The sequence below is a fragment of the Punica granatum genome, chromosome 2, assembly GCF_007655135.1.
Source record: "Punica granatum isolate Tunisia-2019 chromosome 2, ASM765513v2, whole genome shotgun sequence".
Classification (NCBI taxonomy): Eukaryota; Viridiplantae; Streptophyta; class Magnoliopsida; order Myrtales; family Lythraceae; genus Punica; species Punica granatum.
This window is the reverse complement of record NC_045128.1, coordinates 12,631,237-12,646,528: the sequence shown is the minus strand read 5'-3', so window position 1 is coordinate 12,646,528 and position 15,292 is coordinate 12,631,237. Positions and strand designations below refer to the sequence as shown.

The 15,292-nt window shown below is 35.4% G+C and overlaps 1 protein-coding gene across 1 annotated transcript; it reads left to right on the top strand.

Moving 5' to 3' along the window:
* The first annotated feature begins 4,398 nt into the window (after nucleotides 1-4,398).
* Nucleotides 4,399-9,229, top strand: LOC116194551 (probable LRR receptor-like serine/threonine-protein kinase At4g29180). Its single transcript, XM_031523398.1, is given in 13 exon segments — nucleotides 4,399-4,646; nucleotides 5,070-5,450; nucleotides 5,453-6,103; nucleotides 6,347-6,485; nucleotides 6,585-6,656; nucleotides 6,740-6,811; nucleotides 6,902-6,982; nucleotides 7,107-7,252; nucleotides 7,337-7,554; nucleotides 7,715-7,841; nucleotides 7,981-8,043; nucleotides 8,138-8,327; nucleotides 8,488-9,229. Coding segments are annotated over 13 exon segments (2,676 nt in total). The 5' UTR covers nucleotides 4,399-4,543; the 3' UTR covers nucleotides 8,921-9,229.
* Nucleotides 9,230-15,292: the final 6,063 nt, after the last annotated feature.

Here is a 15,292-nt window from a genome sequence, read left to right as displayed (position 1 = left end):
TCTCACAGTGGGCTGGTGGGCCAAGCAATAGCTATTATGTACCCAACAATGGACTGGAGGCCCATTAAGTCCCTCCTGACAACATTTCTTTTTATTCTTACTCCATCTTAATAATTTAATGAAAATCTTTTTTTTTTAATCAACGAACCATGAGTCTAGTAATCATTCTTATTTCTTGGTTGAACTTTAATTTATTGAGTGACTTTTTAATGCAAACTTCAAATGAATTGCTTCAATATTGATTTTTTACGTAATTGAAGCACTTTTTTGAACCCTATGCCTTCAATATTTCTTTGTTCTTCTTATTTCACAATTCAATATTGATCCTTTTTTTCTATGAATTCTTAGTTCAGTAGTTATTCATATATTTATTTGTAAAGTTTGATTTATGTAGTCATGATAATGGTAACATTAATGTTGATTTCTAGTATCGATGATCAATTTCACTTACAAGTACATATTTTAAGTTTCCCCACACTTTATTTCATGCATGGACAAATATACAGTAATTTTCCCCTATAATAATATGTTATTAGAACCAGACCGAACGTTGAACCGATCGAAATATGAATTTACTGGTTTATGGGTCCAACCAGGGGTTCGATGGGTCGGACCGCACATCTAATTAAATAATGAATAATGCATATAAAATTAACAAAGACTATGATATATTAAATATATATACAATAATTCAAATAATTGAAATAATGGATAAAAGAAAGTTTTTTTTATTGAAGTTGTTTTTTCCTTTGTTATGCTTACAGAGATAAAGAATGATCAAAAGGAAACAAAATATGGTTATTGCCTAAATAGCTAAGTGGCTAGACATGTGGCTCTTAGGGAGGTTGAAGTCCTTGGTTCAATTCTTCATGCATGCAATTTAATTTTTCAATAAAAGGAAACCTATAGAACCGGCCGGTTCATATGGGTTTGTTGGTTCAGTCAAAACACCGTCCGATTTAATGAGCTCACCAGTCTAAAGGTGCAACTTCGATCTTTAAGAGAACCAGACCGACTGGTCTGGTCCGATTTTAATAACATTGTTTGAAAGCATTTTACTTTCATAATGATCACATAATATTGACGGTAGATATTTCCCATATTTCTGAATTAAGTACCTTTTTTATATGTATATTAGTAAAAGTAGTAAGGGGTATATACTCAGCATTATAAATTTTATATAGACATTTCACTTTATAAGAATTAAAACGTAATATTTTTAAATTTTCTTATTATATGTGTATTTTTCATGCACGTTTTTATAATTTTAAACCTTTTATCTTCAATTTTTTTAATAAGCGTCCGCACAACGTGCAGGTATTTATCTAGTATATATAATATAACAAAGTCTTTTGTCGGTCTCTCAAAAGCCACATCACAAAGTTGAAACCTCGCAAAACTATGTCATAATTCGTAGGCCCTCTCGTGAAGTCACATCATCAGTTTATTATTCACATAGTATATTCAGTAAAATATAACAAATTTCATATCACAGACTAAATTACACGAAATTTTTATACTTGATATACATTTTAATTACTCTAAATTATATATAATTAGTAGAGACCTGTGCGTTGTGTAGATACTCTTTCTCAATTTTTGTATCACAAATAAATAATTAACACAAATGCCAATATATGAATGAATATAATTAGAATGATGATGCTACAATTATATATTCCATCGAACGTACATATCAACATAAGAGTGAAAAAACAAGAGATCATGACGATCAGAAGTAAATATGTATAATAGTCATATGATAATAAATAATCTACATAGTACAAAATAATAAATCTGTAATATATAAATCGGTATATAAGCAGAGTGAACGATATCACGTATAGATTATAATATAGGAAAAACTACATAGATTATTAGAAAGATAAAGTATGAGATTGACTTTCCTGTGTCCTATTTATAGGAGATCTAGCACATAAAACTTAGCTCTATCACATATTTCGAGAATCATTTCAATTATCAAGAAAATTTTTAAGTTTTCAAAATTTCTTTTCTTATATATTATTATTACATACAAAGAATGTAGACAAATAGCTTGAATACATTGAATATAATGCAAGTTATCGGAATTGAACAATCAATCGTCGTGGAGCTGAGGGTTTATAATTTGGCTAACCACGTCTTTGGTTGCTGACTTTAACATATTATAATGATAAAGGTGGAATTAATAGTTAGAGATGGCTCGATAGTCGGAGATAGTTCGATATGATGTTTCGAGCGGGAACTAAAAGCCGAAAATGGTTCAATAAAATGTTCCGAGCAGACGAAGAGTAGAATAACTACGACCTGATGATTTTTAAATGAAAGCGTTTCGGAAGCGCTTTTCAGCTTATATATATATATAATAATAAATTGGTAAAAAGTTACAAAATGAATATATTTCTATTCCAAATTTTGTAAAAAAAAGATTTAGTAAAATATATCAAATATCTTATATGAATTTAATTATAGGAAATTTTGTACTTGATATATCTTTTAATCATTCTAGATCGTATATTAATGGTAAAGAGAATACAAAATTATATAATAATTTTTGCATATATTCTTATTCCAATTATGTATATATTATTGTACGATTTTAAAAATTATATATTGAATTTAGATTTCTCTCTGTAGTAAACTATATGAATGTGTTTTATACTGTTCAAGTTCTTTTACAAGCAACAATCTATAGGTTTTCGATTATAGTTTCGTGATAAGATAGTGATGCACGCCCCTCATTTTTAAATATGACGCCCATTGCTTCTACGCGGACATGACAACGAACTAAGCGCCAATGCATGAGATCACAAGCGTGACACTTCAAAAAAAAAAAACTTAAAATTTGGGTAAAAAATTGAAAATAAAGAAGAAAGGTCTCAAAGGGCAAATCAGGCGGGTTCTCCTGTCGGTCACCGCCCCCCATAGGAGAAGCCACCGGGAGCGTCTAAAAGTATCATTTTAAAATGCAATGTTAGCAGAGTCCACCCATGATGCCTAGTCAATTGCCTTATCAACAAAAGAATTATGAATAGAGTTTTTAGTTTTTAAATGACATAATATATATCACTAATTTTTAATTTTCTTTTACCCAAATTATGGGGATGACATAATATGTATATATATATATATATCACTAATTTCATATCACTAACTTTTAATTTTTATCACTAAAGTTATTGAGTTGAAAACGCAAAGAAAGAACACAAAAAAGATTCTTTGAGGGTCAAAAAGACGCAAATCTTTGAATGAAGCTATTCTTCTTTTTTGGGTGGCCAAGCAGCCATAGGTGGGAAGGATGCAACTTAAGAAAGGGTTAAATTTCCCGGTGATGTCTCTCCCTTGATTACGTGAATTTACACATTTTGATAAGGGAGTTGACCCTGTTCGAGTAATGGGATTCACTACTCCAAATACTCTCAGCAGTCCTCATCAATGAGAGCAATTTTCATTCGAATGTCCGCGTGAACGAGATTTTAGGCTGCAGATGATGCTCTCCTCATTTGCACTCTTCATTCGCGTTGATTTGCTTCCTCTAGTTGCATTCTGAACTGGATCTCCAATTCGTGGAGGGGAGCCAGTGAGCAAGTGACCGTGAAAGACCACCGTAAGCTATGTCACATTTTATCAGTTTTATCCCGCATCTTCAGATTGATTAACGATTCTAATTTCTTGTTCTTAATCTCTTATTCGTGACCAAAATATTACAAGATTAAAAAAGAACTTCTGGGCATGTCAAGTGTCAACTTTAGTTTTCTTGTGCTCTACAGCTAAGAAATTGTGCATGTCAGATAGCATATAGACATATGTACAGTGGGCAAACAACGAAAGCCTAATTATTGAACGTAGTATAGTAGTTTAGTCCTATTCAACGTTCAAGCTTTGTCATTTTTCGATAGCACATCGGATTGATTATTCAGCTTTGTTGGGTATTGTTGGGTTGCTTATCAAAGAAAGGTCCTATCCTATGGCTATATATATATGTATATATTGTACTATTGTTTTTATAACAGAAATTCAAATCCTCCACGTTGACTTTCTTGGTTTGCTTACAGGAAAAGGGACAAAACAAGGGGAAAGGGAGTTTCTTGGATGCACAGCACCAGAGCAAAACCACTAGCTCAGCTGGTAACGGACTATGTCTTCTAAAAGGGAGGTCAATGGGTCGAGACTCGACTTAAATACGAAAGCGTTTGCGTTAGTAGATTATTGTCCTCTACTTTATAGAACCTGTTCTGGACCACTGTGCGCTTTGGTGGGGGTCATGATGACCTAGGTGAGCTATGTATCAAGAGGGGTTTTTATTCAGCCAAAAAAAACACCAGTAGCAAATTGTGAATTGCCCAATTATAATTTTCGACGTACTATACACATTAAACAATTTGGGTTTAGCCTTTTCCTGTCTTGTATGTTTATGTTGGTTTGGTCAAAAAGATGTTTTCTTAATGTCTGCTTAGGACAGCTGATGAATAATTAGGTGAGAACCATAGGTGTTGAAACAATGACTATCGTAAGGCTGCAGTTATGCGGATAGTTGAGGAAGATGATGATGGCGGGGAAGAACAAGGCGTTGTTTGGCTCGATTGAGCTCCTGCTTTTGCTGTGGATTTCTGCCACAGTCTCAGTTCATGGGCAGCTCCAAACAGGTCTGTGTTTATTCTGCCATACGAGTCGGCCTTGCTTCGATGCTTTCCCCTGAGAAAACAGTTTTCTTCCTTGAAGCCACTCTACGTTGTTGATTGGACTATGTTTATGTTCTTTTTCCATTGGATTGACTTTTCATCAGACCAGATACTGGGAAGCTTAGGAAATAATTTCCAGGAAAGCCAAATGCGCAAGCCTAATGGAATTAAAATTGCCATGGCAGTAGCTTTAGTTTCTGTCTTCGAAATATCAATTAGTCGAATAACCTGACGATTGATGTCGTGATAGGAGCCGGGATATAGGGGATGCAAATTTGAGAAGAACTATAGGGAAACTACCAAATCCTACTGATCTTAATGCACAAAACATTTACAATGCCGTATAACTTTGATTGTTGTATTCTCTTTTGGACTTGATCTTTTCAGGTTTCATAAGCATCGACTGTGGTGGTCCTGTGAATTTCCGCTATGTGGACATTGATACGGGCATCAGTTACTCCACAGATGGAGATCACATCGACACTGGAATAAACCGAAACATCTCTTCCAAGTACGCATACCCGAACAATCCTAATCTCCCACAGACGCTCTCGGATCTCCGGAGCTTCCCTCATGGGGACAAGAACTGTTACTCCCTGAGGCCTGCAGATGGTAATGCAAGCTTAAATTTGATCAGAGCCTCCTTTCTTTACGGGGATTACGATGGGCTCAACAATCCTCCCCAGTTCGATCTGTACCTAGATGCTAGTCTCTGGGTGACGATTAAGTTCAAGAACTCCTCTGATGTTGTCACCACAGAGATAGTAGATTTGCAACGTCCAATGTCGTCTATGTTTGTATCGTAAACACGGGCAATGGAGTCCCATTCATATCGGGCTTGGAGCTCAGGCCGCTAAACAGGTCAATCTATATCACTGAGAATAGAGAGTTTTCTTCATTGGTCCTATTTGAGAGGCTGAACATTGGGTCCAGTAACAGTAGCAGTCGATATCAAGATGATATTTATGATCGGATATGGCCTTCCTACATGACCCCTTCGTGGGATCAAATCAACACTTCTATGGCGATCAACACGAATGAAAATGGTTATAAAGCGCCCTTTCAAGTAATACACTCAGCTGCTAGACCAAAAAATGGTACCGGGTCCTTGGAGTTACAGTGGACCTCCAGTGATGAAAATGATCGATTTTTCGTTTTCCTGTACTTTGCGGAAGTTGAGGCACTTCAGAAGAACCAGTCAAGGAAGTTCAATGTCTCTTGGAATGGTTCGCAACTTTTTGGACCTTTCACTCCCCGATACCTTTATGCGACCACATTAGCTAACCCAAAAGCACTTGTGGGGAAAAATCATCGAATTTCCGTTGATAAAACAGATGATTCTACCCTTCCACCGATCCTCAATGCAGTCGAGATATACAGAGCAATGCTGGTGGAAGAATTCTTGACGAACAGTGCAGATGGTATGCATTCTTCTCTCTAGCAGTTTGCTGATCTAATTGTATTACAAAAACACGTGTCTGATGACTTGAATATTCTACAAGTAGTCGTGTACTATGTTGAGCGAGCAAAATCCATGAAAGCATATGCTAATCAGAATCTCCACTACTAATGCACATCAAGCATCATAAAGTATCATCTTCACATACATACGCATGAATGAATGATATATCATGAGCTCTTTTGCTTAATGATGCTACATACAGTCGATGCTATTTATAGTGTCAAATCGACATACCAGATAAACAAGAACTGGGGGGCTGATCCATGCGGTCCCCAAAATTACTCCTGGGAAGGTCTGACTTGCAACTACTCCGTCTCGGTACCTCCTCGAATAGTATCCCTGTGAGTAATTTCCATATTATTTAGCATCTCTTTTCTGGTTCTTCACCCTATTACCTAAGTTGAGGATTCGAAAGAATTTACTTCTTTACCGTCTGTCAGGAACCTGAGCTCAAGTGGATTGAGCGGGACAATAACTTCCGCTTTTGCACAGCTCTCATCATTGGAATCCTTGTAAGTCCATTCGAAATTTCTCATTTAAAGAATGTTTTAATCCCTTTTTCAACTCTCACGAGGTATACTTTCATTCGCTCTAGGGACTTGTCGAACAACAGCTTAAGCGGACCGGTGCCGCAGATTTTTAACAAGCTGAAATTTCTGAATTTTCTGTAAGTACTAAAGGGCGATATATACAGGCAATCGAAGTGTCATAAGTTCTGAAAGATCCTGAAACCTTTTCTTTATTTTTTTGTCCTCAGGAACTTGAAAGGCAACCAATTTTCAGGAGCAGTCCCTGAAGCTCTCATAAAAAGATCGAATGATGGATCACTCACATTGAGGTTTCCCATTTTAAATGGCGAAATGCTAATTTTTTTTCAAGTCTACATCGCTAGTGTCATTTGATATTTTTCTTCACTCATGATTCTATCACGTTCTTATTGGTTTGTTTTGCGTTCTTCTCAGTGTGGACAATCAGAACTTCTGCGGCTCCGATTCTTGCAAACGGAAGAAAAAAATTCTTATCCCGATAATTGTACCACTGTCGATAGCGCTGATATTAATTGTTGCTCTGCTAATCCTATTAAATTTGAGAAGAAAAAGAAAATTAGGTATCAGTGTCCTGAATGCCATTCGTGGAAAGCATTTACTCATTTCGTTCCTAGTATTGATGTTTCTGTTCTAAATTTTGACAGAAAATAATCCTTCAGACAAAGAAAGGAGATACATAGCATCCAAGAAGAGGCATTTCACTTATGCTGAAGTGGTGACCATCACGAACAACTTCCAGACGATGATTGGGAAGGGAGGATTCGGGAACGTCTACCTTGGACAGATGGGAGATGGAACGAAAGTTGCAGTCAAGATGCTCTCTCCCTCGTCATCACAAGGTCCCAGAGAATTCGAAGCTGAGGTTCGTGTTTCCCCATACTAATAGTGAAACTAGATCAACTATAACAGAACAATGTTGGAACAACAAAGAAACTGCGAAAGACAACATTTACATAGGAGCACGGGAAAAATATTTCCGATTGCTGATGATGGTTTAATGGACTCATCGATCTGCTTTGCAGGCAGAACTTCTATTGACCTTTCATCACAGGAATTTGGCCTCCTTCATTGGCTATTGCAATGACCTCATGAATATGGCACTTATTTACGAATACATGGCCAATGGAAATCTGAAGAATTTTCTATCAGGTAATCACAATCTAAAGCAACAAATCACGGCACACAGATCTTGTAGTAATCTGACTCTCCATGTTACTGATCAATGTTTTGCAAAACATGGCTGAGTGAAATGGCGTGCGTAAAATAAATGAAGTGCTATGTTTCCCAGATAGAAGTTCGAGTGTGCTGACTTGGGAACTGAGACTCCGAATTGCAATAGATGCTGCACAAGGTAGTGCAGTTTAGTCAAGGCAAGGAGAATTTGTATGATACTCTACTAATTTCCCCTTATTATTCTCACTGAATTACAAGTACTTATCGTGCAGGGCTTGAATATTTACACCACGGGTGCAAACCCCCAATAATACATAGAGATGTGAAAACAGAAAATATCCTCTTAAGTGAGACCATGGACGCCAAAATAGCTGATTTCGGTCTCTCTAAAGTCGTACCCAGTGATGGCCACAGCCAAGTAATGACAGCAGTCATGGGCACCACCAGGTATCTCGATCCAGAGTATGTATCCACATCAAATGTCATTTCCAACATCTAGTAGCACTTCAAATGAAACCATTACTCATGCCTACTTCTTTTCTCCTTATTTTTCACACAACCTAACATGTTGAAGTTATTTGTGAGCATATGTCAATAAACTGTTTTCTGGCTTAATGCATAGGTACTACATTACGCAAAAGTTGAACGAGAAGAGTGACGTATACAGTTTTGGAGTGGTTCTCTTGGAGCTGATCACGGGACAGTCTGCAATCATTAAGGGCGAAGAACACATCCACATACTTGAGTACGTGAACCCTTTCCTAGAACGAAGCGATATAAAAGGACTTGTTGATCAGAGGCTTCATGGGGACTTCAACAATAGCTCCATCGGTAAAGCTCTAGATATAGCAATTGCTTGTACAGCATCAAGGTCCATAGAGAGACCGAAGATGAGCGATGTGTTGTTGGAGCTAAAGCATTGTTTAGAAGTGGAACTGTCAAGTGGGCGGGAAAGAAGTTCAGGACCAAGAGAGGAGATCTGCACTCGGGTTTCCATTTCACCTGAGATCTCTTCCTCCGACTTTAGCTCCATGACAGGCCCATCACCGAGGTAATTAACAAACCCAATGTTGTCAGACAAGGACGGATTTAAGGGGGGGCGCGGGTGGGTGGTTGCCCCCATTGAATTTGGAGCAATTGTAAAGCATTTAGATGTTATGTTCAGTAGATCTTTCTTTTTTCTTTTTTTCTTTATAATATCTTACTCGTATTTGGCTTCATAATTTTACCCTGTCTGTTATTTCTTTAAATTTTGACTCATTGCCTAAATTCTAAACTCGTGTCCTCGTATGTAAATGTGTATCTGCATAGAATATTATCGATTTTAAGTATGTTATAATAAGAATAAATCCTATTTAAAATAGCTAATTATTTTACCAGACTTGTCGGAATAAATGTAATTAATTAAGGATGGAAAAGTTTACAATCTATTTATGTATGTGATTTTAGGTATCTGTATTTTGAATTAGATATGAATAAATATGTTTTGACATAAAATATTATTGATCTTAAATATGTTATAATAAGAGTAAATCATATTTAAATAGCTAATTACTTTACAAGTTTTGTCTGAATAAAAGTAATTGACATAACATTGTAAGATTAATCAATAGATAAATATATATATATATATATGTAAATATGATTATAGTTCTAAGATATTTTCCTTGAATTTCGCGCCCCTTAGACTAAATTCTTGAATCCGTCCCTGTTGTCGGACTATATTCAAATTCACCTGTATATTCTGAAAATGCATTTATGACATTAATGTGTTTGTGATGTTGCAAACGAATGAATGCTGGGTCCCTTTATTTTCTTGTTCTCATCGATCCATTCTTTGGATGTAGATAAATCCTTAATGTATTTTTGATGAGATGACCTGTTTAGGCTTTTAGCTCAATTTTTGCTTATGTTCAATCCTTGTTACAGAGTCGCAAAATCTTTGTCTTCTAATAAAGAACTGTCGGATTAGGATCTGAAAGTGTTGATCGAGGGGAGGAGATTCCATCCTTCCTGCACTAAAATAAAGTGGTAAGGTTGTGACAATATATATATTATGTAATTTAGACTCCTTTTACATAATTCACGAAAGCTCTACCTTCAATTGATGAAAGCTTTCGTTTGTAACCCTCAATTCCTAAACAATCGGTTATCCACATCCTTAAATATTAGTATATACCTATATTTTTTTCAATTTTTCATAATTAATTTTTTTGAATTTTCACAATGTATTTATATATTAGATATTTTCGAATAGATTATTTATTTCAATTTTTTTGTTATTATAAAGTTGGTAAATATAATAATATCAACATAAAATAAAAAACTACAAAAAAATCTGCGCGACGCGCGGGTTAGATGACTAGTTTATTTAACTTCGGCTCCCCAATATTGTGTAATAAGAGGTTTCGATTCGTGTAACAATATTTTTCCAAATCAACCATTTCAGAGGTTTATGAGCCTCTTAATACTGGACTCTTCATATTCCTGCATTTAATTTTTAGACGCCAAAAGTAATTAAAAAGAAAAGAAAGTGAGATATGAGTATAAGTTTGTGGGTGTTGTAGTGGTAGACACATGAGTATTTGTGTCCATTGTTCTATGTTTGAAACTCCCCATTCAACTTTTCTCATTTTTACTATTATTTTTCTTTTTTATATTTTCTGTTTTGGATTTTTTCCTTTTATGTTAGACTCAATTTTCTTCCCTCTTCATAATTTTTGTTATCACCTTCTCTCTTTTTATTTACATTTTCACATATGCTTTAATTACAGGTAAAATTACCAAAATGAATATTATCAATAGATAACTTAGTGAACCTTAGACAATTTCATACTAGAGATATATGGAGTTGTATAGAAGTGGATAAATGTTTGTTCTCTTATTAAATAAAAAAAATTTATATTCTTTTCTTTTCAGTGTAGTTTTCAATTTAAGTATTAATATAACTTTTTTTTCTGTATAAAGAGTACTTGAATTTTGTATATATACACCGATAAATGACTCAATATACAATTTGTTTCATCATTTATTTATGGTAAAATTACTATGACATAGCAAAATTGGCCTAAAGTTATTTTATAAGAGAATCACATAATATTAAAAGTACTTTTTTATTTTCTTATTCCAAAAATCTTTTGAAAATATTCATAATTGTTCTCCTGCCTTGAACAATTTTATCCTCTTAATAATTGATTATTTATTCAATCCACACCAATTTAATCCTCCACCTTATTATTGATACGTTTATTCTAAAATTTCCTCTAAAAATTGCTCAACAATTTAAAGAAGAAAAAAGATCTTCGACTCTGTAACATATTATTCTTTTTTAATAATTTGATAGCATTAAGCCAAGACTATCTTAAATATTTGACTTTCTTCAATTGCCAGTTACTTACATTTAGTACATGTTTCTACTGAAATGATTGTCATATAAAATATAATAATTAAATTAAATTTTGGAAAAGAATATTTTAGAATTTGCATTATATATATATTTACATCCTTTGCTAAACTCAGTGTATGGTAAAATAAAAAAGTCACATGATTTACAACCTTGTAAGATAACGATAAAGAGTATGTATTACCCAACGAAGCGGGGCTCTTGCACTAGTTGATATATAGAGCTGTAAAATTTTTTCCCTAAAAATGTATATATAGAGAGCTGTAATTGATGATATGTTCAGTCATCGCCATTAGTTCGAACCCGAGGCATAACCTTTGATGTTTGGACACCATTCACTATCTAATATCTTCTTTTTAACTTACCGAAAAATATCTTCTTTTCCTTTACAATCTGATGCAATTTCGGAAGTTACATGTTGACCCATTTTTTCACTTGGCTTTTCAACTAAGATCCGTGCTTACGAAAAATGAAAGATTCAAACTTGATTAGTCAGGACTCGTTGAGTTTTTAAATATCAAGGTACATACCTAAATAAAAAAATGAAATGATCTGATCCTAGGAAGGACTGATACAAGTATTGTCATCTCCATTATTTTTGCATACCCATAGATAGTTGCAATGATTTCTGAGACCCGTGATTAAATATAGTCCAGCGCCTCCCATTTGCAAGCATAGAGCGGTCCTCACAACGATCACACAGAAAGTTGAGGGATATACAATGCTAATGAAGTTCATGTGATAAAATTAGATGGACGGATAAAAGAGATGTATCAATTACATGACCAAGAGATTCCGGATGTGATAATTATTGGACTTCTTGTTCCCCTACGAAAGGGGGAAAAAAAGAAAAAAAGGATGTATGGAAGTCTAACCTCTATATGAAGGATGTCACTGTGTCTTCTATTGGGATGGTTAAAATTGAGTGGATGAATAAATTTGATTGCTGCTACAATAACAATTTAAGAAAAACTGAAATTTGATGTCCACGCAAAAAGCTAAGATCTAGAATGGATCACTAATAGGAATATTCTCAAAAATGTCACAACATGAAGTTTTGGCATAAAAAATTAAACAAAAACTGGGTTGCAAATTAACATCTACGGAAAAAGAAAACTCTGAGACGCTGATCCATGTTCTCAGAAGTTCAAAGGTGATGAATATAATCTTTAGCTCAGATTCCGTTATAAAAATCGTCTACTCATCATCTTCATCGTCATCTGCTCCAACAGCTGAGTTGATAAATCTATCTTCCTTCAATGCCATCAACTCAGCTGCTGGAGCAGATGACGATGAAGATGATGAGTAGACGATTTTTACAATGGAATCTAAGCTAAAGATTATATTAATCACCTTTGAGCTTCTGATAACATAGACCAGCGTTGCAGAGTTCTCTTTTTCCATAGATGTTAATTTGCAACCCAGTTTTTGTTTAAATTTTGGCCCAAAAACTTCATGTTGTGGCATTTTTGAGAATATTCTTGTTAGTGATCTATTCTGGATCTTAGCTTTTTGCGTGGACATCAAATTTCAGTTTTTCTTAAATTGTTATTGTAGCGGCAATCAAATTTATTCATCCAACCGATTTTAACCATTCTCAGTAGAAGATACAATGACATCCTTCATATAGAGGTTAAGCATTTCATTCAAGACCAATGTGCATAGAAATGCCCTGAAATGAGTCAACTCCAATATACACAGAGGAATGATAAAGCTGATAAAATAACGACTCGAATTAATTCCTTTTCAACAACTTTAATCGATGTGGTATAGAGCGACAATGGGGTTAGCAATGAAAATCACGCATGGTGAGTGTAGACTCTTGGCACACATTGAATGCGAACCACTTGCCCTTGTGCTAGTCATCACAATAATAAGACCTTGACCTTGAGATGATGTTGTAGCCATCTACAAGTTTGGTCGCTATTCTTGGAGGTAAAAACTTGGCTTAAATACTCGGTTACTATAGAAGTTTGTCTCGGTTATACTTACATAACAAGCTGCAATTGCTTTAGAGTATATCAATTTAATGTGTGTTATGTTTGATATAGGATATAAAAGGAATCATAATTTTTAAGGTATTTTATGGAGTAGTTACATCACGTTATTACTGATACATAATATAACTTGTAAATTGAAAAAAAAAACGAAAAAATAATGTGGTTAAGGGTTGTTAGATTCTGCATTCCTGCTGGCAATCCACAAGATACATTGGTCATTCATATTGGTTTCATCTAAAGCTAATATCAGTGAGCAAATCACTAAGCAAAAAAATATCAAATTGAATGTTGATGAGCACATACCCGCATGTGCTGAGGTAGGCCAAAAGAATGATATTGGGCCCCCCCCGTGTTTCTCCCACTTGGGGCCAATATCCGCTTAAAACCAATCCGATTTTCGGAGGGGTACCTGGAAGAAGAAATGAACCCAAAATCCCTACATATATGCCATATAAATTCCAGGGAAAATGCTCATTTTGAGCTGGTAATTCGTCTCAACATGTGTGTATCCATGAAGAATTATCGACCGTGTCAACCAACAGGTTTACGGATGAGTGGCATTTGATAAACCAACCTCGGCTTGGCTGTCTTTGTTGCTGGTGACTCTAGAGGAGACTGAGAACACTCTTGCTTGCTATCATCAACAGGCAGACGAACTTCGTCATTGTTCCCCCGAACATAATATTGGAGAGTCATCGCCCTGTTCGAGAATCTACATGGCGAGAAGATGACAATACATGGTAGAGCACCACTACCATGACGATAAATCACGGATTTTGTGCATCTGCACTTCAGATTTGGCACAACTAGTGAAGTTTGTGAATTTTATTGTGTACATAAGGATGTGTGGGTCCGGATACTCTGTTTTTTCTCACAATACCAGGACTCTACATTGTAAATTACTTATTCCAAGATTTTAAAACTGGACCCTACCCTGTTGAGTCTTGGAACCGGAGCCCACCCGGAACCTGTATTATACCATAGATTCCGAATACTATGTTAGAACTTGTAAATTTTCTTATGTCTCGCTAAATAAAGTCGAAAATATCTCATCCATAATCAATAATCACATAAAACAGAATGTCGACATAGATTTAGATTTTTTAAAAAAAATTAGTGACTATATTTTTTAAATATAGGAATATCTTAATATAACTACATAATGGGGGAAATTATTATCCTGGTTCAGATCTCATATTGAAAATAGGGTACGGTCTGGATATTAGAATACGGAACCAGTGAAAACCGATTTCAGTTTCGGTTCTTTGGGGTTCTAGGTACCCTACATGCAAGAACCGAAACCCGTTTTTACCGGTTTCGTATTATAATACTGAGATTCTATTTTATTTTCAATACGAACTATCCAGACCTTATCCTAACGGGTAGGTTCCGACCGGTTCCGGATATATCCGGTATCCGTGCACATCCCGTACAATATGTATATGGTTAGTTTATTGGGCGAGTAAAATGCATTTTACCCCCTGACCTTTGGAGTTAAACAACGTTTGCCTGCTCACCTTTAAAAATTTGCACCGTGCCCCCCGACCTTCAAAAGGATAGGCACTTTGCCCCTTCAGGTCTATTTTTCAGCCAAATTGAGTCATGTGAGTAACATATGACATTTTCGAGGGACAATTAAGTCATTTGACCTGATTAATGAATAATCAAATTCAAAAATTTAGTTAAAAAAAAAAGAACCTAATAGAGATCGGAGAAGGGTATCCAACTCCAACGATTTGCTCAATCTCTACCTCTAAGCAGCAGATGTTCGACAAATTCAACAAATTTGAGTAAGTTGATGCTCTAGGCCAAGTTTCTGAAACCAAAACCCCTCAAATTGAATAGGAACAGAACCACAAAGACTCCACAATACGGCTAAGAAATCGAAGCCCTCTCTTCCCTCTCTCTCTCTCTCCCCCTCTTCGGGCTTTAGTTGAGTGTCTGTTGGCAGAGGGCCTTCGATCACTATCCCCTTGGTATCTCCGCTACCTAAGCCGACCCGACATTGTACGGCACGCGCCACT